At 40.1% G+C, this 24784-nt stretch overlaps 1 protein-coding gene across 20 annotated transcripts in view; it reads left to right on the top strand.

Annotated features, from left to right (window-relative positions):
- FAM13B (family with sequence similarity 13 member B) overlaps positions 1 to 24784 on the top strand; it is a 115326-nt gene that overhangs the window by 38227 nt on the left and 52315 nt on the right. For all 20 annotated transcript variants that reach the window (XM_055389091.1, XM_055389098.2, XM_055389087.2 and 17 more), the window contains 3 exons: positions 1926 to 2103; positions 2722 to 2863; positions 8252 to 8412. In XM_055389091.1, coding sequence (XP_055245066.1) covers positions 1926 to 2103; positions 2722 to 2863; positions 8252 to 8412 — 481 coding nt within the window. The remainder of the gene's footprint in view (positions 1 to 1925; positions 2104 to 2721; positions 2864 to 8251; positions 8413 to 24784) is intronic.

Below are 24784 nucleotides of genomic sequence, written 5' to 3'. Positions count from 1 at the left end.
CTAGACATTAAGTGCCACAGAGCTGGAGAGAATGTTAGGTAGAATTTGTCAAGTGTTGGTATCTTCATTATATTGATAATATTAAGTGCTTGCATTTTTGATATGTGATTTCTATAATAATTTTCTGCTGAATGCTTAGGTTGTTAAAATTTCTCATCAGTTATAGGTCCAGTGATTTAAACATTAATCCAGGGACTATTCTGTCTGATTTTAAAATTGAAGTACTGGTACATTTGAATGGACAGCTGGTAATATTACAAAGTATAGAAGAGTTGTTATTGGTTGCATTTTAAATTTTAAGTAAAACTCATGTGACTGTAGCCTTTCCTGATAAACTTAAAATTTTTTTTTTTTTTTTTGGAGATGGAGTCTTGCTCTGTCCCCCAGGCTGGAGTGCAGTGGTGCGATCTCGGCTCACTGCAAGCTCTGCCTCCTGGGTTCATGCCATTCTCCTGCCTCAGTCTCCTGAGTAGCTGGGACTACAGGCACCCGCCAACACACCCAGCTAATTTTTTGTATTTTTAGTAGAGACGGGATTTCACCGTGTTAGCCAGGATGGTCTCGATGTCCTGACCTTGTGATCCACCCGTCTCGGCCTCCCAAAGTGCTGGGATTACAGGCGTGAGCCACCGCGCCCAGCCTTTTTTTTTTTCTTTTTGAGACAGGGTCTCACTCTGTCACCCAGGCTGAAGTGCAGTGGCACGATCTCGGCTTACTGCAACCACTGCCTCCCAGGCTCAAGCCATCCTCTCACCTCAGCCTCCTGAGTAGCTGGGACCACATGTGTGTGCCAGTACACTCAGCTAATTTTTGTATTTTTGGTAGAACGGGGTTTCGTGATGTTGCCCAGGCTGGACTCGAACTCCTGAGCTCAGGTGATGCACCTGTCTCAGCCTCCCAGAGTGCTGGGATTACAGGCATGAGCCACCATACGAGGCCACGTTTTTTTTTTTTTTTGAATCAACATAGTACTGGAGTCCTATTTCCTGATAAACTTTTTAGACTAGTGTTATTTTGCAGAGATAGTTAATATCATGACCGTAACCTTTTACCAAGAGTTTTTCAGTGAAATAATTTTAAGAACCTGCGGAAAAATACAAAATGAAACATAATTTAATTGATTTTTACTCATGTAGCACAATAAATCACTTCATTTTGAGAGGACCTCTGAGCACTTATTTCTCCCAAATGGGATCCTCACCAATCAGTGGAATGAATACGGGTCTAGTTTCTGTTAATGAAAACTCATTGACATGATAAATACAAGGCCTAACTTGTGTGATAAAGTTTACTTGATAAGCAGAAACCAACATAAATTTAGAGGAGAAAAACAGACGAGAAATGAAAGACCTTTTAATTTAGTTCTACTGATATTGCTGAAGTTAATTGTTTATTTTAGGAAGCCAGGAGAAGAAAATCACACTGTTACCTTTTTCTTTCCTTCTTTTTACTTTCATCTAAGCTGAAAGGTATCACTGATACTATTAGCCCCTCAAATTGCATCTCTGCTTTGCTCACTAGTGGTTTGTATTGTCTGGCATGGCCAGTGCATTTTGACTTCTTATAGTTGGCACTAGTGTGGAAACACAGGTACAGTCATGCTGGAGACAGTAGGATGAGAATTAAAAAAAAACAAAAAAAACCAAAAAAAACTAGAGAATTGGGGCCAATGAGTAATAGATGAGGAAAACATCCTCCAGCAATTAAGGGATTGAGTTCCTTTTTTCCAGCTCCTCTTCTCCACCTCTTCTCCATTTCATAAGTGAAATACAAAGCCCTAAGGCATTTGGCCCCAGTAGAGGAAGTGAAGAGGTTTTGAATTGTTGTATTAAAAAGGTGATGTGGGTGGAGTAATGTGAACCTGGCAAAATATCAGAGCTTTGCTTTTTCCTTTATTGAAAAAACCTGTTATTATTGTTTTATAGATTATAATAATGAAGATGAATTTGGAAGAAAGTTGAGGTTCCTCTTGCAACAGCTTCCACCTGTTAATTATAGTTTGTTAAAGTTTCTGTGTAGATTTTTAGCCAATGTAGCATCACATCATGAAGAAATTTGGTCTGCAAATTCTTTGGCTGCTGTCTTTGGTCCAGATGTCTTCCAGTAAGTTGTTTAAAAAATTTTTGTTTAATTTTTAAAAATTAGATATGTGAGGCCGGGCACGGTGGCTCACGCCTGTAATCCCAGCACTTTGGGAGGCTGATGCGGGCGGATCACAAGGTCAGGAGATTGAGACCATCCTGGCTAACACGGTGAAACCCCGTCTCTACTAAAAATAAAAAAATTAGCTGGGCATGGTGGCGGGCACCTGTAGTCCCAGCTGCTCGGGAGGCTGAGACAGGAGAATGGCGTGAACCCGGGGAGGCGGAGCTTGCAGTGAGCCGAGATCGCGCCAATGCACTCCAGCCTGGGTGACAGAGCGAGACTCCATCTCATAAAAAAAAAAAAAAAAAATTAGATATGTGAAATGGAATCATTATATTGTCTCCCAAGGATTGCAGGTTGCTTGATAAACAATTATTTTTTATGGTAGATATGATTAATTCTTATAGCATTTTTGTGAACAGGGTACAAATTAGGTAGGTTTTACAGATGGGAGAATGGAAGCACAGAATGGTGACATAAATTGCCCATGTTCATAAAGTATCTCATTGGTTGTCTTCTACCTTTACCTGTGATTGATTTAAGAACTCTCAATTCAATTTGGACTTCTATTCTTAGCATTTACACAGATGTGGAAGATATGAAAGAGCAAGAAATAGTGAGCAGGATAATGGCTGGACTTCTGGAAAACTACTATGACTTTTTTGAGAATGAAGAGGAAGATTTTTCATCTAATGATTTGAGTTCAATTACTGAACAGGTGAGAATATTCTGTTTGGAGGGATAATTTTTTTTTTTTTTTTTAAGAATAATATGCTCTTAAAGACTTGCCACAGACATAAGTGGAATTTAAATACTGACCTGGAAGTAATTATCTTGGTTATTATATGTAATCAGTAGGTGGCACATTCATGATTTTTTTCCTGAACAACATCCTGTCCTCCATAATTTGATTAATAAGGAAAAGGCATTAAAATTAGAGTATATGGTAGAGATTTTTTGTTTCTTTTCCTATTGTTTATTTTGTAAGGATAATGCAGTGTTTTGGTTTTTTGCAGAGAAACTGCTAGCATAGAGGAATATAGGCAAGGGGTGAGAAATTTAAAGTAGAGGGAAAGATTCGGTACACATTTTTAAAAATTTGAAGTTTTTCTTCAGTAATACAGCAAATCAACACAATAGTATAATTGTCACTAATGGGAAGCATCTGGATATTAATAGTTTAAGTGGCAGGTAATTTTTAAATTCTGGTGACTCTAGAATATTAAAATCTCTTTCTGAGGTTACATTATAATCTTTTAAAAAATTGTTTTATTATTTATAGAGACAGGGTCTTGTTATGTCGCCCAGGTTGGTCTTGAACTCTTGGCTTCAAGCAGTCCTCCTGCCTTGGCCTTCCAAAGTGTTGGTATTACAGGTGTTAGCCACCACACCTGGCCCCACAAAATGATTTTAAAAAGTGTGATATAACATGTTAAAATAGGCCAGGTGTGGTGGCTCATGCCTGTAATCCCAGCACTGTGGGAGACTGAGGTGGGTGGATCGGCTGAGGTCAGGGGTTTGAGACCAGCCCGGCCAACATGGTGAAACACTGTCTGTACTAAAAATATAGAAATTAGCCAGGCGTAGGGGCATGTGCCTGTAATCCCAGCTACTCGAGAGGCTGAGGCAGGAGAATTGCTTGAATCTGGGAGGCGGAGGTTGCAGTGAGCCAAGATCGTAGCACTGCACTTCAGCCTGACTGACAGAGCAAGACTCCATCTTAAAAAAAAACAAACAAAAATGTTGAAATAATAGTATCTCTGTACCAAAAAGGTGTGAACTGAATAAGTTTTTATTCTCAGTTTTAAAAGCCTTCTTTAAAAATTTTTTTTGATATTTTGCTGTTGTGCCCAGGCTTTTATTAATCAACCACAATAATTCCCACCCCTGCCCCAACCCTTTTTTTTTTTTTTTTTTTTTTGAGACAGTCTCGCTCTGTCACCCAGGCTGGAGTGCAATGGTGTGATCTTGGCTCACTGCAACCCCTGTCTCCGAGGTTCAAGCAATTCTCCTGCCCCAGCCTCTCGAGTAGCTGGGATGACAGGCGCTCGCCACCATGCCTGGCTAATTTTTGTAATTTTAGTAGAGACAGGCTTTCACCATGTTGGCCAGACTCGTCTCGAACTCCAGGCCTCGGGTGATCCACCCACCTCTACCTCCCAAAGTGCTGGGGTTACAAGCATGAGCCACTGCACCTGGTCCCCTTTTATACTTCTGAAAACTTTTTTTTTTGGCCAGTGTTTCCTTGCTTAGATTACCAGATGGATATTAAGTACATCCTCTCAACTTTCACTAGTTAATAAAATACATAGATGGGGAAAGAAGATAATTTCCCATTAGATCTACTTTAAAACCTGATCTATCATTTGAGATTTTCACCTTTGTGTTGAAATCTTACCTCTCAGTTAATCACTTAGGCCAGTGATTTTTCAGTCCTTTTCATTAGCATTATACATGATGTGGGATAGACTAGGAAAGACATTTATAAACACAACGAATTACACAGAATCTGCTGCATGTACTTTACATGTGAACTTAATGGTTCACTGTTTTGTTTTTATTTTTGTTTTTGTTTTTGAGACAAAGTCTTGCTTGTTGCCCAGGCTGGAGTGCAGTGGTGCGATCTTGGCTCACTGCAACCTCTGCCTCCTGGGTTCAGGCAATTCTGTCTCAGCCTTCCAAGTAGCCGGGATTACGGGCACATGCCACCACATCCGGCTAATTTTTGTATTTTTAGTATAGGTTGGATTTTGCCATGTTGGCCAGGCTGGTCTCGATCTTCTGCCCTCAAGTGATCCACCCACCTTGGCCTCCCAAAGTTCTGGGATTAAAGGCATGGGCTACCGCGCCTGGCCTAACTATTGTTAATAATGACTTTTTAGTGACCCATCTGACTAGTGACCTTGATAGACCTGTGGTTGAGACCTCCTGCTTTAGGTAGTTTGGATGGTGGATACTCTCTTCATTTATATAAAAAGTGATGTTACATGTAGAAACTAGGATCTATGCTATTAAAGAAATGACAACAATTTCAGTTATAATGATAGGCATTATTGCTTATTATGTATAGACATTGAAGAGGTTACGTATATTAATCCTTTCAACCAGCTCTGTGAGGTAGTTAGTATAGCATCTCCATTTTATACTTAAGACTTGGACAAGTTAAATAAGTTGCCAGAGAAAGTTAGGGACAAGTAGGGATGTGTGAATATAGGTATTTCTGCCTCTGAGGCCTAGCTTTTAACTACTGTATTATACTTTTTTTTTTCTTTTTTATTTTTTTTAATTTTAATTTTTATTTAATTTTTATTTTTTTATTGATCATTCTTGGGTGTTTCTCGCAGAGGGGGATTTGGCAGGGTCACAGGACAATAGTGGAGGGAAGGTCAGCAGATAAACAAGTGAACAAAGTTCTCTGGTTTTCCTAGGCAGAGGACCCTGCGGCCTTCCGCAGTGTTTGTGTCCCTGGGTACTTGAGATTAGGGAGTGGTGATGACTCTTAACGAGCATGCTGCCTTCAAGCATCTGTTTAACAAAGCACATCTTGCACCGCCCTTAATCCATTCAACCCTGAGTGGATACAGCACATGTGTCAGAGAGCACAGGGTTGGGGGTAAGGTCACAGATCAACAGGATCCCAAGGCAGAAGAATTTTTCTTAGTACAGAACAAAATGAAAAGTCTCCCATGTCTACCTCTTTCTACACAGACACGGCAACCATCCGATTTCTCAATCTTTTCCCCACCTTTCCCCCCTTTCTATTCCACAAAACCGCCATTGTCTTCATGGCCCGTTCTCAATGAGCTGTTGGGTACACCTCCCAGACGGGGTGGTGGCGGGGCAGAGGGGCTCCTCACTTCCCAGTAGGGGCGGCCGGGCAGAGGCGCCCCTCACCTCCCGGACGGGGCGGCTGGCCGGGCGGGGGGCTGACCCCCCCACCTCCCTCCCGGACGAGGTGGCTGCCGGGCAGAGGGGCTCCTCACTTCCCAGTAGGGGCGGCTGGGCAGAGGGGCTCCTCACTTCTCAGACGGGGCGGTTGCCAGGCAGAGGGTCTCCTCACTTCTCAGACGGGGCGGCCGGGCAGAGACGCTCCTCACATCCCGGACTGGGCGGCAGGGCAGAGGTGCTCCCCACATCTCAGACGATGGGCGGCCGGGCAGAGACGCTCCTCACTTCCCAGATGTGAGGGCGGCCGGGAAGAGGCGCTCCTCACTTCCTAGATGGGATGGCGGCCGGGCAGAGACGCTCCTCCCTTTCCAGACTGGGCAGCCAGGCAGAGGGGCTCCTCACATCCCAGACGATGGGCGGCCAGGCGGAGACGCTCCTCACTTCCCAGACGGGGTGGCGGCCAGGCAGAGGCTGCAATCTCGGCACTTTGGGAGGCCAAGGCAGGCAGCTGGGAGGTGGTTGTAGCCAGCCGAGATCACGCCACTGCACTCCAGCCTGGGCGCCATTGAGCACTGAGTTAACGAGACTCCGTCTGCAATCCCGGCACCTCGGGAGGCCGAGGCTGGCAGATCACTCGCGGTTAGGAGCTGGAGACCAGCCCGGCCGACACCGCGAAACCCCGTCTCCACCAAAAAAATACGAAAACCAGTCAGGCGTGGTGGCGCGCGCCTGCAGTCGCAGGCACTCGGCAGGCTGAGGCAGGAGAATCAGGCAGGGAGGTTGCAGTGAGCTGAGATGGCAGCAGTACAGTACAGCTTCGGCTCGGCATCAGAGGGAGACCGTGGAAAGACAGGGAGAGGGAGACCGTGGGGAGAGGGAGGGGGAGGGGGAGAGGGAATACTGTATTATACTTTATTTAATTTCGAAACCAAATCTTACTCTGTCACCCAAGTTGGAGTGCAGTGTCACAATCACGTCTCTCTGCAGCCCCGACCTCCTGGGCCCAATTGATTCTCCTACCTCAGTCTCTCAAGTAGCTGGGACTACAAGCACATGCCACCATGCCTGGCTAATTTTTGTATTTTTTTGTAGCGACAAGGTTTCACCATGTTGCCCAGGCTGGTCTGGAACTCCTGGGTTCAAGGGTTCCAACCCCCTCAGCCTCTCAAAAGTGCTGGGATTATAGGTGTGAGCCACCGACCATACCCAACCTGTATTATACTTTAAAATAGGCACTCTGTACTTGTTGATTAGGAGTGTGATAGAATATCACAGTGTAATTACCTTTCTTTTGGTTGCAGTTTTACTTTCTGAGAGTATTCTAGTAACTGTATTTGTCCATCAGGAAAAACACCACTGTTACATGTAGTAGTAAACACATTTATTCTAGATATTTCTATTGCATTTTTCTAGCATGGAGAAAAAGCATACTTGCATTGCTCAGAGTCTTTAATGACTAGTATTAGTTTGTATTAAGCAATTCTATAGATAGTTTCTTCTTTGGGATAACTTAAAAACTCATTTGAAAATATTTTGCTGGTTTTCCTTCTCTAATATTTCAGTATCTTTTTATTAGAGTGATTACCTACGTAGCCAGTTTCATAATGGAGGACATTTTAGAGCTCCTGCTAGCAAGATAATTATAACCTTGACTTGTGCTTACTGGTCAAAATATGAGTTCTTCCTTGTTATAGGATTCCATCTCTTCATGAATAATTCAGTCTGAATCGCTTAGAAGTTAGCTGACATTTTCTAAAATGTAGCTAACATCTTAAGGCAACATTTTTTTTGCCCTTCTTTTTTCACACTTACTATATTAAAATGACTTGTTTAAGGCACCTGGAAAATCAGATCAATTAAAAGTCTGTTGTAAGTGTTACATTTACGAAACTAGTTAGAAAATTAAGTTTTCTTAATGTTAACTATACCTTACAGGCTTACTTATATTCCTAGATATACTAATTTTGCAATATACTAATATACTAATTTGCAACTAGTGATACACTAATCCTGCTTCAAAATGTTACATTTGTCTGGTTGCAGTTTTATTTTGATATGAAGAAGTTGACAGTTACTTACTCCATAAGAGAGATTGGTCCTAGGAAATGAGGAAATAAAAATGAGTTGTTTGTGTTTAAAATTTTCATAGAATAGTATGTCTTAGATGTGTTAATGGTTTCATTACATTTTAATTCTGAATTTCCTTTTATTTATATAGGTTAATGAACTTTCTGAGGAAGAAGAGGAAGATGAAAAGCTGGAACATATTGAAGAACTTCCAGAAGAGGGTGCAGAAAAATCAAATGACATGCCAGAGGTGGTACAATTAAGGATGACTGAAAACATCCTGGAATCAAATAGTGTTACGGCAACAACAAGGTAATAGCTCAGTTGAATGAACTTTAGCTTTTGAGTATTTCATTCTAAGTGTAGACTCACTCCAGCATTCAGAAACACAGACTGTAACTATATGTGAAAGTTTGGCATTTGTGTGTGAAAAAGAGCAAGAAGTAAAATTTAAAGATGCAGTCTTGCTAAGGAATTTTCAGTTATTAGTGTTAATACCTTTTTTCAAAAACATAACCTCTTACAAATATTTCTTGTTAAAGTTTGTTTTGTATTAGCTTATTAATTGGGCTGGATGAAATTTCAGAACCTCTGGAAGTAGCATCGTTAGAGAAGGATACAGTGACTGAATTGACTTGTATATCCCGTTTCCAGGCTACAATTAGTTGTAACTAGGCTGTAAGGATGGAACTCTGATCCATTAAGATAGTGCTTTCCAATTCTTTTCATGTAGAAAATGATAATATTTACATGGCATGCTGGGTAAATTCGATAAATGTGGTAGGCTGAAGACCCTATCCCAGCACATAGCTGGGACCACTGGGCACACAATTTAGGAAGCTTTAGAGAACTCAAGAGAAAGAGTGAACCTTTCTGTGGCTTTTGATAAATATTTCCAGACTACTTAAAGGATGTAACCCAGTTTACATTGTCATACTTCCCATATGTATCTTTAGGTCTGCTAAATTCTCTGCTAGTTCTCCGTAAAGCTCCATGGTTTACTAACCCTTTCTACTTAGGAGGATCCAGCTATATATTTAGTCCACTAGATATTTTTCATTTAATTTGTGTTCAGTGGAATGGTGGTTAAAAAGAAGAGGAAATAATAATTTGAGTCAGAAAGCAAAATGTCATTTAAAAGTAACTGGTAATATCTAAGGGAAGAGCTATCTATTGCCATTTAGGAAAATTATGAAGTAATTTTAAATGCTGCTAAACACAATTATTACATTTCTCTGTAGGCCTCTGGATCTTTATATTATCTATGGTTTCTTCAAACAGGATCATAATTCTGTTATATTAACATGTTTGTTTATTCTCTCTGTTGCCTGATTTAACATTCTGTTTTTGCTTTTATGTGTGTTTACATGACCTTCTAATTTATTTTTTGATGGTCTCTTAACTGTAGTTTAATTATATATTAAAATATCTATATGTTCAGATATTTAACTATATTCTAACATTCTTTTTTCTTGATATTTTGAGTTGTTTCAGCTAGCTTGTCAGTACTGTACTGCTACTAAAAGAAAAAAAATACCTTTGTTGTTTGGCCCTTTTTTCCTCCTTGTAAATTATTTGGATACATTTACTGGAATTGAAGAGTGAACCTTTCTCTGGCTTTTGATAAATATTTCCAGACTGCTTAAAGGGCATGACCCAGTTTACACTGTCATTAACAGTATTTTCTTGAGGACCTTACAGCAATATATTTAAATGGGTGTTTTAAATTTTGTTAATTAATTTATTACTATTTTTTGAGACCAGAGTCTCACCCCGTCACCCAGGCAGGAGTGCAATGGCACAATCTCGGCTCACTGCAACCTCTGTCTCCCGGGTTCAAGTGATTCTCATGCCTTAGCTTCCCAAGTAGCTGAGACTATAGGCACACATCACCATGCCCAGCTAACTTTTGTATTTTAGGAGAGACGGAGTTTCACCATGTTGCCCAGGCTGGTCTCAAACTCCTGGCCTCAAGTGATCCGCTTGCCTTGGCCTCCCAGAGTGCTGGGATTGCAGGAGTGAGCCACTGCACCCGGCCTCTAATTTTGTTAATTTAGAGCTCTGCTCTCCAATAAGGTGGCCATTAGCTCCTTCTGTGTATTTATTATTATTTAATGACAGGGTCTTTCGCTCTGTCATCCAGTCTGGAGTGCAGTGGCACAATCACAGCTCATGTATAGCCTCTACCTCTTGGGCTCAAGCAGTCCTGCCTCAGCCTCCTGTGTAGCTGGGACCACAGGTGCTCGCTACCATGCCCAGCTAGGTTTTGTATGTTTTGTAGAGATGGGGTTTCGGCATGTCACCCAAGGTGGCCTTGAGCTCCTGGGCTTACAGGTGTGAGCCACTGTGCCCGGCCACTTGTGTGTACTTAAATGTAAACTTAAACGAACTGAAATTAAATAAAATTTTAAAATTCCTTCCATATTTGTGCCACCTACATTTCAAGTGCTCAGTAGCCACATGTGTGGCAAGTGACTATCATGTTGGGCAGTGCAGATATAGAACATTTCTATCATTGCAGAATTTCTTTTGGACAGTGCTGATTTAGACAAGTGAATTCATTAAGTATTTTTATTTATGTAATTACCAGCAAGGCTAAGTATGGTTTCAAATACATATTACTAATAGCTTCTCTTTGGTCATCTGTCTGGTTTTGTAGAGGATCCTCCTTTGCTCCAACACAGTCATTTTAGAAGGATTCATTGGAGATTTAGTGGTTGTCAGTTTTGTTTTTTTTTTGAGATGGAGTTGCGTTCTGTTGCCCAGGCTGGAGTGCAGTGGTGTGATCTCGGCTCACTGCATCCTCCACCTCCTGAGTTCAAGCGATTGTCTGGCCTCAGCCTCCCGATTAGCTGGGATTACAGGCCCGCACCACCGTGGCTGGCTAATTTTTGTATTTTTAGTAGAGACGGGATTTCACCATGTTGGCCAGGCTGGTCTCAAACTCCTGACTTCAGGTGATCTGCCCACCTCAGCCTCCCAAAGTGCTGGGATTACAGGTGTGAGCTACCACGCCTGGCCAGTTGTTAGGATTCTTTAATTGCAGCTCCTAGGAACAGATTCTGGTTAAAGTATAGAAAAAGCAGTTTATTAATAAGAAGGATTCTGGGCTACAGTCAAATTGAAATGCAAAGATAAGAACATGGGCAGCTCTGTGAAATTTAGAAACACAGAGGCATGGAATAATCTCTTCAGCATGTGGCTATTGCTGTGAGAGTTCTGACTGCCTCTGTCTGTCTGTTATTCTGCTTTGGAGCACATAGCTGTGGGGTGGTCGGGAGAGCGTCTGCCCTAAATTTAGTTAGGTGTCTGTATTCCCATGGCCAGCGTGGAACTGGTCATTGTGATTTATGTGTATCTGAGGACGGTGCGGGATGGAGGGAGGAGCTAGTTTCCCATGGGAAAACAGGGCTATTACCACAATGTTGGGGTAGGGATATTAGGCAGCAGAAACAGATATGTCTACCATTGTGGTCTTCTAGATTTAGTAATATTTATGTGTTTCAGTTAATATCTATACATTTCCTTTTTATTTTAGTTTTGGCTGATAAAGTGTATAAAGATTAAAAAGTGCCCATGACTACTTTTTTGGTGGTATCTGTTGCTTCATTATAGTACTTTTCAGGTAAATAAAACCCTTTACATGTCATCAGAGTAGAGGTACCTGCTGTTTTTTTAGTTGACATTTATTTATTTATGAAAATGTTAATAATTTAACTCTTCTCTTGAAAGTAAAAATATCCACGGTGTGTAGTACCTTCTAGACTGTGGTCAATTTATATTCTGTTTGTTATTAAAGATGCTCATATTAAAAATTTTTTATAAATTACCTATTTTTACATTCATTTGAATGGCAACTTATTTTTACAGATGTTATTACTGCTTGAGATAGAGGCTAAAGATTGAAGTTGTTTATAGGTGTGTCCTCTATGAAATTAAAAGTAAATAAAAATGCATGCCATTTCATAAGTGCTTAATGAGAGATAAGCAAATGAAAAACTGAAGTGGAATGAAGCACACAGCTAGTTAGAGGGAACAGGCCCGGCGCAGTGGCTCACACCTGTAATCCCAGCACTTTGGGAGGCTGAGGCAGGCAGATCACGAGGTCAGGAGATCGAGACCATCCTGGCTAACATGGTGAAACCCCGTCTCTACTAAAAATACAAACAAAAAAAAAAAATTAGCCAGGTGTGGTGGCGGGCACCTGTATTCCCAGCTACTCGGGAGGCTGAGGCAGGAGAATGGCGTGAACCCGGGAGGCAGAGCTTGCAGTGACAAAGTGAGATTCTGTCTCAAAAAAAAACAAAAACAAACAAACAAAAAAAAAAACAGAGGGAACAGATTTGTTTGATCAGCCTTTCAGAAAGAATGATTAGTGTTTTTAAATATATTTTTAGAGATATTTATTTTTGCATGTCTCTCTGCTAAACAAGGATATCTGTTTGTTTTTTGTTTGTTTTCACATGGAGTTTCACTCTGTTGCCCAGGCTGGGCTGGAGTGCAGTAGCGTGATCTTGGCTCACTGCAACCTCTGCCTCCTGGGTTCTCAATTCTACTGCCTCAGTCTCCTGAGTAGCTGGGATTACAGGCGCCCACCACCATGCCTGGCTAATTTTTGTATTTTTAGTAGAGACAAGGTTTCACCACATTGGCCAGGCTGGTCTCTTGAACTCCTGATCTCTAGTGATCCACCCGTCTTGGCCCTTCAAAGTGTTGGGATAACAGGTGTGAGCCACTGCACCCAGCTCCCATTGAAGTATATTATTTCTAATCCCCAGCAATCCACTTAAGCTTTTTATTCTTGTTTCTTATAAATTATGAAAGTACTTTGCTGAGTCTAGCTGATTTCATTAGTATAACACGTCTGTTGTTTTAAAAACTAAGATCATTTATTATATTATTTTTCTCTGAACTCTTCATAGAGGTAAGAGCGTTTCATTCCTTTGGTTAAATCCTTTTAATGTCTCTCTATTGAAGGAGCCAAAATTCTTAAATGGCCTGTAAGGTTCTGCATAAATAGTCTGCCCCATCCCACCCCTAACTGCTGTACCCATTTTTCCTTTATCTCTTGCCTGCTCTCTCTTTAGTCATTGTCCTTTGGCCATAATAAAATTCTTTAATTCACCAGTCATGTTCTACTTGAGCCTTTGCACTGGACTGTTCTTCTATATGGATAGATGTGCCACTAGATAGCTGCATGGTTCTCTCAGTATGTTCAATTCTTTGCTCAAATGTCACTATATCAGTGATAACCTCCTCATCCTCCATTCTTGATCTCCCTTACCCTGTTCTATTTTGTTCATAACTGTTATAACCATCTAACATACATTTATTATTGTCTATCTTCCAGCACTAGAAAGTAAACCATGAGACAGCAGGATTATGTTTACTTATGTATTTATAACACTTAGGATAGTGCCTGCTACAGAATAGGCACTCAGTAAAGTATTACTTGTTGAATAAATGGAGCTTTAGAAGCAAGATGGAATTTTCTTGAATGTTCAATTTAATATGATTAAAATTACATATATAGCAAATGTGTCAGTGTTCTGAGACAGAAGAAATATAGAATATATTGTTTGATTATCTACCTTGGATGAAAGGAAAGTCAGGGAGAAATTTCCCTAGAATGCATAGGGCCTAGTATATAGGGAGCTCTTAATGAATTTGAAACTGGAGAGTGAACTTTTAGTAATTAACATGTCATCTTTTTGAGTATTCCTATGAAGTAATTTGCAAACATTTATTGGAAATATTAGGTAGCCTGCTTTGTATTTCTCTTCAGAAGTAGCCTAGGAAAGTATGTTGGAATCCTAAGAGAAATAAACACTTGGGGGATGATTTAAGTTAGCAATTCTCAAACTTTTGGTCACAAACATTAGTACCCTTATAAAAAGTTATTGAGGACTCCAATGAGCTTATGTTAATGTGGACTATACTTGTTGGTATTTACCATATTAGAAATAAAAACTGAGAATATTTAACTACAGGGAGTATTTCTTTGCCAAGTTGTAGTTTGGAAAGATGCTTTTTTTTTTTTTGGAGACAGTGTCTTGCTCTGTCGCCCAGGCTGGAGGGCAGTGGCACAATCCTGGCTCACTGCAACCTCTGCTTTCAGAGTTAAGGGATTATTGCGCCTCAGCCACCCAAGTAGCTGGGTCCACAGATGTGCGCCACCACACCTGACTAATTTTTGTAATTTTAATAGAGATGGGGTTTCACCATGTTGGCCAGGCTGGTCTCGAACTCCTGGCTTCAAGTGATCTGCCTACTTCGGCCTCCCAAAGTGTTGGGATTGATTATAGGCATAAGCCACCGCTCCCGGCCTAGGTGCTTCTGTTCGTAGCTAAAATGTAACTATTTATGACCTTGTGGATTTTTATTAATAAAGTCTTTCTCTTTTATTAGTTTTAAGTTAATGCTTCTCAGATATTTTGGTTATACAATCCCCTTACACACTTAAAAATTATTGGGCACCCTAAAGAACTTTTGTTTCAGTTTGTTATATCTATTGGTGTTTATATTAGGAATTAAAACTGAGAAAAAATTATTTAGTTAATTTTTTATTTTTTTGAGACAGGGTCTTGCTGTGTCACCCAGGCTGGAGTGCAGTGGCATGATCATGACTCACTACAGCCTTGACCTTTCAGGCTCAAGCAATTCTCCCACCTCAGCTTGATGAATAGCTAGGACTACAGGCATGCAACACCATGCCTGACTAATATTTTATATTTGTTGTAAATACAAGGTCTCGTTACGTTGCCCAGGCCAGTCTCAAGCTCCCGGGTGCAAGTGATTCTCCAGCCTTAGTCTCCTTAAAGTGCTGGGATTACTGGGCCTTATTTAGTGTTTTAAAGTAACAATAAACCTATCACATATTAGTGTAATTTTTTTTAAATGAAAAGTAATTGTGTTTTCTAATTCCCTAAACTTTTTTAGTAGCAATGTTTTACATTTTTGCAAACCTCTTGAATTTCTATCGTGAAGGATTCTTAGATTTTCTTCTGCATTTAATCTGTTGCTGCTATGATCTGGAAGTTTTGGTATTAGGAAGTGGGGCCTTTGGGAGGTTATTAGGCCATGGGGGTGGGGTCCTCATGAGTTAGACTGGAACCCTTATAAAAAGCCTGAGAGAAGACTCCTTACCCCTTTCACTCAGTGGTAACACAGTGAAAAGTCTATCAATGGGCCCTCATCAGACACTGAATCTGCTGCTGCCTTGATCTCGGCCTTCTCAGCCTCTAGAACTGTGAGAAATACATTTCTGTTGCTTCCTAGTGTATGGCATTTTGTTATAGTAACGTGAATGGACTAAGAAAATTGGTGCTGAGGAGTGGGTGTTGCTGTAACAAATACCTAAAATATGGAAGTTGCTTTGGAACTGGGTAATGGATAGAGGCTGGAAGGTCTTGCACTCACCCAGGCTGGAGTGCAGTGGTGTGATCTTGGCTCACTGCAGCCTCCGCCTCCTGGGTTCAAGCGATTCTTCTGCCTCAGCCTCCTGAGTAGCTGGGACTACAGGTGCGCGCCACCACACCTGGCTAATTTTTGTATTTTTAGTAGAGATGGGGTTTCACCATGTTGGCCAGGCTGGTCTCAAACTCCTGACCTCATGATCTGCCCACTTCAGCCTCCCAGAGTGCTGGGGTTACAGGCATGAGCCACTGAGCCTGGCCAGAAAATTTTTTAAAATGAGCTGGGCATAGTGTCATGTGCTGTGGTCCCAGTGACTCAAGAGGCTGAGGTGGGAGGATTGCTTGAGCATGGGAGGTCCAGGCTACAGTGAGCCATGATTGTGCCACTGCACTCCAGCCTGGGCAACTAAGTGGGACCCTGTCTCAAAAAAAAAAAAAGACAAAAAAAAAAAAAAGACCCTGAAGGCAATTCAGAAATCAATTACAGGCCTTGAGTGCAAGGGCCTGCGAGGAGGCCCTAAATGCAAAGGAGGGGCCCCCAATGATGGGGGACCTTGGGGACCTTGGCAAGATTCCATTATGCCTGGCACCATACTCTTCTGCCACTTTAGGTATGGCTCTGGTGTGATAACAGGCAGCACCATCTCTACCAGAGCACAGAGTGTATGAGCCCTAGGGGTGGCTACCTCCACCGTTCAAAGGATGGGGCTGCCCCTGTGACCCAGGGAAGAGGACCATGATGGGGATGGGATATGGTATATTGGTCATTTGGAAAAGATTGCTTCACTGAGTTCTGTAATCTTCCAGTTAGTTGGCACATTTGTTAAAGTTCACATTCTTTAATATCACTGTTGATTGCATCAGAAGCATCTTTAAGTATTCAGGTGTTTTTGAGCTTATGGAGGAGGATACAGGTTTTCCAGAATTTTGATTTTTGCTTGAAAATTCAAATTTTATATTGTCAGTTTTTCTTAAAGTTAGAGTCTTAGTCGTTTCTGAGAAAATGTCTGCCAGTGTTCAAGTCCTAATAACCATGGTTTAGATGTTAGTCTATCTTTCAAGTAAAAATGGTATTCCGTAATAAAAGTGATTAGTTTAGCTCTCAACTCAAACAAGATAGGTTATGCTGCAGAAGTGCTTTATGAGTACTTCCCATTTACACTGAATATTAAAAAAGAAATGTACTCAAGGAGTAAGATGAAATTAATCATTGTTTTCTGCTTCTCCATCACGGACTGGCCCCTTATTAAAAAGTTTCAAGTGGCTGGTGAGGAAGAATGCAGTGGCCACAGTATTACTTGCCTGGACTTATGCTAAGACCCCAAGCAGCTTTTTCTACCATTGATTTTGCATCATCATTGTTGAAAACTTTAAACAACAATTTTAAGTTTATTTGAGCATTAAAGGATTCATGAATCAGGCAGCAGTCAAAACCAGAGGAGGTTCAGAGTGCTCCACTTTAGCAGCCTGAGCATTGGGGCTTTTATAGGCTGAAAGCAGAAGTAAAGAAATAACTTGATTGGGTAGGCATTTGCCTTATTTGGAAATGATACAGTGGAAAGTTCCTAGTTAGAGGTTAGTTGGTGGGTTTTGATTAGTCATCTTACTGTTGACATTGGGTTTCAGTTCACTTATGTAGGAAGCCAAGGCACTGGAGCCGTCTCAGCCTGATGGCCTCCCAATTTAAAAAATTTGAAAACATGCAAATGTCAGCACAGTGAAAAAGGCATACAGTATGAAGGTACTTCTAACTCTTTCATAGAGATGGTTTTGAAGACTCTAAGGTTTATAGACCTCTTTTTGAGAACCAGTGGTTTAAATGTTTGCGTTTGAGTTGTATTGATTGGTCTGTTCATGTATCTGTTATTTCTGCAGTTGTCATTAGCTATGTTTTGTTAAGATTTAAGCTGTCTTCAGAGTGGAAAAAATGGTGGAGTTTGGGGTGTGAGCAGCCTAGGGTGCATGAAAAAGCAGTAGTTTTGTTTGATTGATCCTGAGGTTCTTATCCATGAAGTCCATGGAAATCTCAAGATTGTTTCTAAATTGTTGTTTTATATCCACATGTTTATCATTTAGCTTTATATATATTATATATATATATATTTTTTTGAGGTGGAGTTTCGCTCTTGTTGTCTAGGCTGGAGTGCAATGGCATGATCTCAGCTCACCGCAACCTCCGCCTCCCGGGTTCAAGTGATTCTCCTGCCTCAGCCTCCCAAGTAGCTGGGATTACAGGTGCCTGCCACAACGCCCAGCTAATTTTTTGTAATTTTAGTAGAGACGGGGTTTCACCATGTTGGGCAGGCTGGCCTTGAACTCCTGGCCTCGTGATCCACCTGCCTCGGCCTCCCAAAGTGCTGGGATTATGGGTGTGAGCCACGGCATCCGGCCTCATTTAGCTTTATATTTAAATGTACAAATTTTAGGGGAATTTTTACCTTTAAAAAATGTGAAGAGAGAAAGGAGAGTTCTAAAAGAGGTTTTACCTTTTCTTCCCTGTGCTTTATAATCTTTTTCCTGTGTTGGGAAAGTTTATTTTGGCTTGAGGTTTAGGTAATTTTTAATTTATGCTCATGCTTAAGAAACCACAAGCCAAAAAAAATTACTTCGTGTTATAAAGTTCATTTAAAGTTGTGCTTCTGATGCCTTCCTAAAACTCAATTTAGAAAGATGAAAAATTGGGCTGGGCGCAGTGGCTCATGCCAGTAATCCAGCACTTTGGGAGGCCAAGGAGGGTGGATCACGAGGTCAGGAGTTCGAGACCAGCCTGGCCAACATGGTGAAACCCCGTCTGTACTAAAGATACAAAAAATTAGCTGGGCATGTTGGTGAGCGCCTGTAATCCCAGCTACTCGTGAGGGTGAGGCAGGAGAATCGCTTGAACGCGGAAGGTGGAGGTTTCGGTGAGCTGAGATTGTACATTGTACTCCAGTCTGGGCGACAGGGTGAGACTCCATCTCCAAAAAAAAAAGAAAGAAAGAAAGATGAAAAATTGAAACTCTCTGTGGGTTGCTGATGCTACGGCTTCATTCTTGTGAGTTCATTGGTTTCTGATGGTTCAATTTTAGATGAGGTGCAGGAAAGAAGGTGTAAGTGATTTAGGAAGAGCCATGGGTTTAGGGTTTTAAGACTGGTTTCTGGCCGGGCGCCGTGGCTCACGCCTGTAATCCCAGCACTTTGGGAGGCTGAGATGGGCAGATCACAAGGTCAGGAGATCGAGACCATCCTGGCTAACGTGGTGAAACCCCGTCTCTACTAAAAATACAAAAAAAAAATTAGCCGGGCGTGGTGGCCGGCGCCTGTAGTCCCAGCTGTTCGGGAGGCTGAGGCAGGAGAATGGCATGAACCCGGGAGGCAGAGCTTGCAGTGAGCCAAGATTGTGCCACTGCACTCCAGCCTGGGTGAGAGTGCAAGACTCTGTCTCAAAAAAAAAAAAAAAACCAAAAAACAAAAAACTGGTTTCCACTTCATTCTGTGGATCCCCTACTGAGAAAATATGCCTTCAGTTGACTAGAGGGGTATGCGAACTGTAGTAGTATCTTTTTTCTTTTCTTTCATCATTGAGTCATACAGTTTGCAAAATATTTCAGTTGACAGATTTTATCAGTTCACATTTTCAGTATCCAGGTTCCACTTGAGTGTAAAAAGGAAGTCATACTTTGGTGGAAGTACCAGAAATGTTGGGCAGTAACAAGTAGAATTTATGCTCTGGGTCATGAGGAAGTTTTATTAGAGTTAAAAAAAAACGTTTTAAGTACTAGCACATGATAAATATTGACAGGTTCTCTCCCTCTTTTCCCTCTCCTGTAAATGATGCATTTGATATTTTAAAGACTTGTTATATATAACTTATTGACTAACTTTGTAACAGTGAGAAATCTTTTGATATACTCTTGTCATAGGTATAAAGTACTCCTAAGTTGATGGGGAAAGTAAGGAAAGGATTTTTGCTTTTGGTTTTAAAGGAGCATGAGGTTATTATTTTTGTTTTGTTTTGTATGTTCATTTTTCAAAACCATAGTTTTTTAAATGGTAATTTTGGTATAGTTCTAGCATGACTTATCTGGAAGCTATCCAATTTTTAGACTTGAAATGTTAACCATAAATGCTTTTCTCAAATTGGATAATTGAACAATAGCACTATTTTGCATATTTTAGTAATTTCATATTTATAATTTTGCATATTTTAATAATTTCATATTTATAATTTATGTCCCTGGATATAGTAGTTTGATTAATGAAAACAGATTGGTTTCTCCACTTATATTGGATTAGGCTTATATATTTTTGAGAGAAGTCTAGCTAGATTAAAAAGTTCCTCTTTGTCCACCTCCTGAAAAGTTGCAAAGTAATGAGGAAAAAAATTGTAGACTCTTGATTGGGTACCTCCTTGTCAGTAGTGACCTCATGTTGCAGTCTGCTTCTGTTTAAACTGCAGAGTGTAGCACAGCTCTACTGTGTGTGGGACTCAGCACTAATAATTGCTCAGCAGTTTTTATAAGCCTATCACCTTCCTTTACTGTGCTTTCAATGAAGTCTTTACCTGATGTTTTTGTTGGAAGATGCCAGGGTATTCAGAATGGTTTCCAAGGCTGTGTTGCACAGGTAAAGTGATCTTTACCAGAGTCAGTTGAGGCTGAACTGCAATACTTTTATTGAAATATCGTTTGTAGCATTAAATATTTACAATTGGGAAATTAAAATAATAGTAGTTTCTTATTTTATTTGGATACAAAATATTAGTGACTGGAGTAAGTGGTTGCAAGATCTTATGTTCTCAAGATGATTATGTCATCGTAGGCAGATTTGAAAATAGAGTTAATAGCAGAAGGGATAAAATGTCAGGGAATGACTATAGTCTTCAATGTTATGCTTGACTGATGACTTTAAAATATATATGTCCCCTGTGATTTATTGTTTGTCTTTCTAGTCAAGGCTTCCTTGTCTAGGGGTTGAATGAATACAATTAGCATTTTTATGTGGTCTTTATGGCATCTGCCTATAGTACCTGTGTAACTTGACCTGAAATTTCTCAGCAGTTATTTTTCTTGTGTCTTTATTTTAGCTCTCACATCCCTGTGATATCTATATATTTTAGCTGCAGATGCATAACTATATTGATATATCTTTTTTATTTCTATTGGTGTGTGTGAGCCCTGGCTGATATATCAGGGCTTTTTACCCACAGGATTTGACTAAAGTATGAAAATAAAGAATAATTAAAATCTGTGAAATCTGAAAGCTAAGTCAGTCCTTTTTGTCCTTCAGAAGCTCAGAGAACAAAGTTGTACAATTCATTTTGTATGTAGCCTTGTGGGTGACAACCTGACTCTGAAAGTAGAAAATCTATTTATTTGATTTGTTTACTATGGCTGATGGGAGGCTCCTTATTAAAAGGAGCTGTTTATTTGATTGTCCCAGCATATTCTTCAGGGCTAAAGAATCTTTACTCTTGCAGTAATAATCGAGCTTGCTGATCACTACTTTTATATATACTTGTAGTTTTCAGTAGCAATTAAAAGGGTTAGGAAGAAAAAAAGATCAACTACCTTGTGATCTATTCAATTTAAGACCAGTGGAACTTGTGCCTCTTTTTGTCTCATTTGAATAACTGGGAATTTTATTAAACTTTATTCTTTTTGGAGGCTAGATATAGACCTAGGCCAGTGTTTCTCAAACTTAATACTATGGATAAGAATCATCATTGGCATTTGTTAAAAATGTAGACTCTTGGGCCCTACTTTAGAGATTTGGAGTGGGAACTTGAAATCTACCTTTTTAAAAAGCTTTTTTCCTTGTTTTATTTTATTCTATTTATTTATTTATTTTGAGACGGAGTCTTGCTCTGTCACCCAGGCTGGAGTGCAGTGGTGGGATCTCAGCTCACTGCGACCTCCGCCTCCTGGGTTCAAGCGATTCTCCTGCCTCAGCCTCCCGAGTAACTGGAACTACAGGCGCACACCACCATGCCTAGCTAGTTTTTTTGTATTTTTTTTAGTAGATACGGGGTTTCACCTTGTAGGCCCGGCTGCTCTCGAACTCTTGACCTCAAGTGATCTGCCCGCCTCAGCCTCCCAAAGTGCTGGATTATAGGCGTGAGCCACCATGCCCAGCCTCTTTGCTTTATTAAAAACTTAATTTTTTAATTAAAAAAATAGATGGGGTTTTGGTATGTTGCCCAGGCTGGCCTCAAACTCCTGGCCTCAAGTTATCCTCTGCCCTGGCCTCCTGAAGTGCTGGGATTACAGGCATGAGCTGCCGTGGCTGGCCTCATTTTGTATTGGAAAGTAAATCATACTACAGAAATGGGCATAAAGTAAATGTATAGCAAAACAAGTTAGAAGCAAATATCCTTGTAACCACACACATCTGTGAATAAACTGACAGCACCCCAGTGGCTCTCAAAATCCTGATCCCCTCCCTCCCTACTAAGGTGATTACTATGTGGACATTATAGCAATCACTTCCTTGTATGTTTTAGAGCTTTATGAAAATGAAATCAGATTATATGTAAATTCTTGATCTGGTTTCTTTCACTGAACAGTGGTTTTTTTCACTGTGTAAGTTTGAGATTTATCCATGCTGCTGCATGTCACTGTGGCTCATATCATTGTTGTGAAGTATCCTCTTGTATGATTACACCACAATTATCCATTTTGCTGTTGGTGGACAATTCAATTTTTTTACTTTGTGACTATTATTAATAGTAGTATTATATACGTTCTTATACACATCTTCTAGTGTACATGTGCATGCAGATGAAGACATTAACACCTGTCTTCAGTTTTAGTAAGTATTCCCTAATTATTCAACGTACTTATTCCAGTTTACATCCCTACTAACAGTGTGTGACAGTTGTTTCACATCCTTGCCAACACTTGGCATTAACTAATCTTGTGAGCATATAACAGTATTTCATTGTCACTTTAATAAGAGCCCTCCCCCTTTTCATATGTGTTTTGGCTGATTCCTACTTTTGTGAACTTTAGTGGTTCATTGGAGGTTTTTATTTTTTATTTTTTATTTTTTGAGGCAGAATTTCACTCTTGTTGCCCAGGCTAGAGCGCAATGGCATGATCTCGACTCACCACAACCTCTTCCTCCCGGGTTCAAGTGATTCCCCTGCCTCAGCCTCCCGAGTAGCTGGGATTACAGGCATGCGTCACCATGCGCGGCTAATTTTTGTATTTTTAGTAGAGACGGGGTTTCTCCATGTTGGTCAGGCTGGCCTCTAACTCCCGACCTCAGGTGATCTGCCTGCCTCAGCCTCCCAAAGTGCTGAGATTAAGGCCCCTGCACCTGGCCTTTTTTTTTTTTTTTTTTTTTCAATTCTTTGTCAGGAGACTTTAAAAATTTATATTAAAAATAGGTTTTAAAAATTTTATTATTTTTTATTATATAAAAAATGGTTCCTGGCTGAGCACAATGGCTCACACCTGTAATCCTAGCACTTGGGGAAGCTGAGGCGGGAGGATCACTTGAGCTCTGGAGTTTGAGACCAGCCTGGGCAACATGATGAAACCCTGCCTCTACAAAAATTACAAAAGTTAGCTGGGCATGTGCCTGTAGTCCCACTTATTTGGCGGTCTGAGGCAGGAGAATCCCTTGAGACGGACGTGGAGGCTGTAGTGAGCTTTGTTTGTGCCACTGCACTCTAGCCTGGGTGACAAAGTGAGACCCTGTCTCAAAAAAAAGTTGCTAATTTTAATCAAATTTATCACTCTTTTCCTCCTGTGGTTAATGCTTTTTGTGTCATATTTAAGAAATCTTTTCCTAAGTAAACATTTCCACATTATCTTCTTATAGCTTTATTATTTTACCTTTCATGTTTAGATCTACAATCTACCCAGAATTGATTTTATCTCTCGTGTGTTAGGTCGGGGCCAAGTAAACTTTTCCCATATGGATACCAAATTGTATCTCATTCATTTTTTAAAACACTGCCATTTCCCTGCTTTCTGTACACAACCTTTTGTTCTAAATGAAGTGTATATGATGGTTGTTTTTCTTTTCTGTCTGCTATTTTTTTGTGTGGGTGCCATACTATTTTATTTACTTTGGCTTTATGGTATTTGAGGTTTGGGATAAAGTATAGATCTCCAACAAAATAACACTGTCACCTCAGGAGATTCTGATACAAGTGGTCCATGGATGACATTCCTGCTCTAGAGATGCTGTAAGAGAGCTTCCAAATTCTGGCTTAGTATATTTGCCTTTGTTTATAGTTATAAAAACACATTATTAAATGAAGCCATTTTGGTACATAGTTGCACATGTTGTTTATGCTTGCACATATAAAAACAATTTCTGATATTATTTTCTAATCTTAATGAGCACCAATGATTTCACAACAGTCCATTGTATGTATCCTGGTCCATTTTATATATTCATTTGCTGATATTTCTTTCTTAAAAATAATTCTGCAAATATAGTAAAATGTTAATTATAGACTCTAAATGTTGGGGCTATAGGTGTTCTTATACAGTTTATTTTCACTTTTCTGTATTTTTGAGAAGTTTTATAATATTGGAAAAATGCTACAGAGAATACTTTATGGTATAAAATCCATCCTCCCCTTTTGTATCTAGGATAAATTGTAGATTTGATAAACCCTTTTTGATAGAGTCTCAGACTTTCTGAGTCAAAGTGCGTGCACGTTTTTAGAGCTTTTTGAAATGCATTACTAAATAGATTTCCATAAGAAATTTTTACTCATTAACCTTCCCACTAGCAACATGCATGCCAGTTTCATAGCCTTTGTCAATATACTATATTGACATCAGCAGAAATATATATAAATTTTATTTTAATCCTTATTTGTTTATTTTTTTTGAGATGGGGGTCTCGCTATGTTGCCCAGGGTGGCCTCAAACTCCTGGGCTCAAGTGATCCTCCTGACTCAGCCTCCTGAGTAGCTGGGACTTGAGGCATGAGCCACTGGCACCTGGCTCCTTATTTTAAACTTGTATATCTAGTTAGGTTGATTATTTTTCTTTTTGGTTATTTAATTCTTTATGAAATATCTTGTATCCATTTACCTACTAACATTTTATTGATAATCTAATCTGACAAAAAAGGGTGAGAAAATTCCTCTGGGAAAATGAGCAGATGACTAACAAGGGCAAATCTGAGAAAGAACAGAGAGGATATAAGCCCTACCAAGAATTAAAACATTATATAAAGCTTTAGTAACAGACTGATGAAGTAAGTAGTTGAGAATTAAAGAGCTTCTTCAGAATTTGGTATAAGATAAAGCAAAAGCTTACCAG

This window comes from Gorilla gorilla, chromosome 4 (assembly GCF_029281585.2).
Source record: "Gorilla gorilla gorilla isolate KB3781 chromosome 4, NHGRI_mGorGor1-v2.1_pri, whole genome shotgun sequence".
Lineage (NCBI taxonomy): Eukaryota > Metazoa > Chordata > Mammalia > Primates > Hominidae > Gorilla > Gorilla gorilla.
This window is presented reverse-complemented; position numbering and strand designations above follow the sequence as displayed.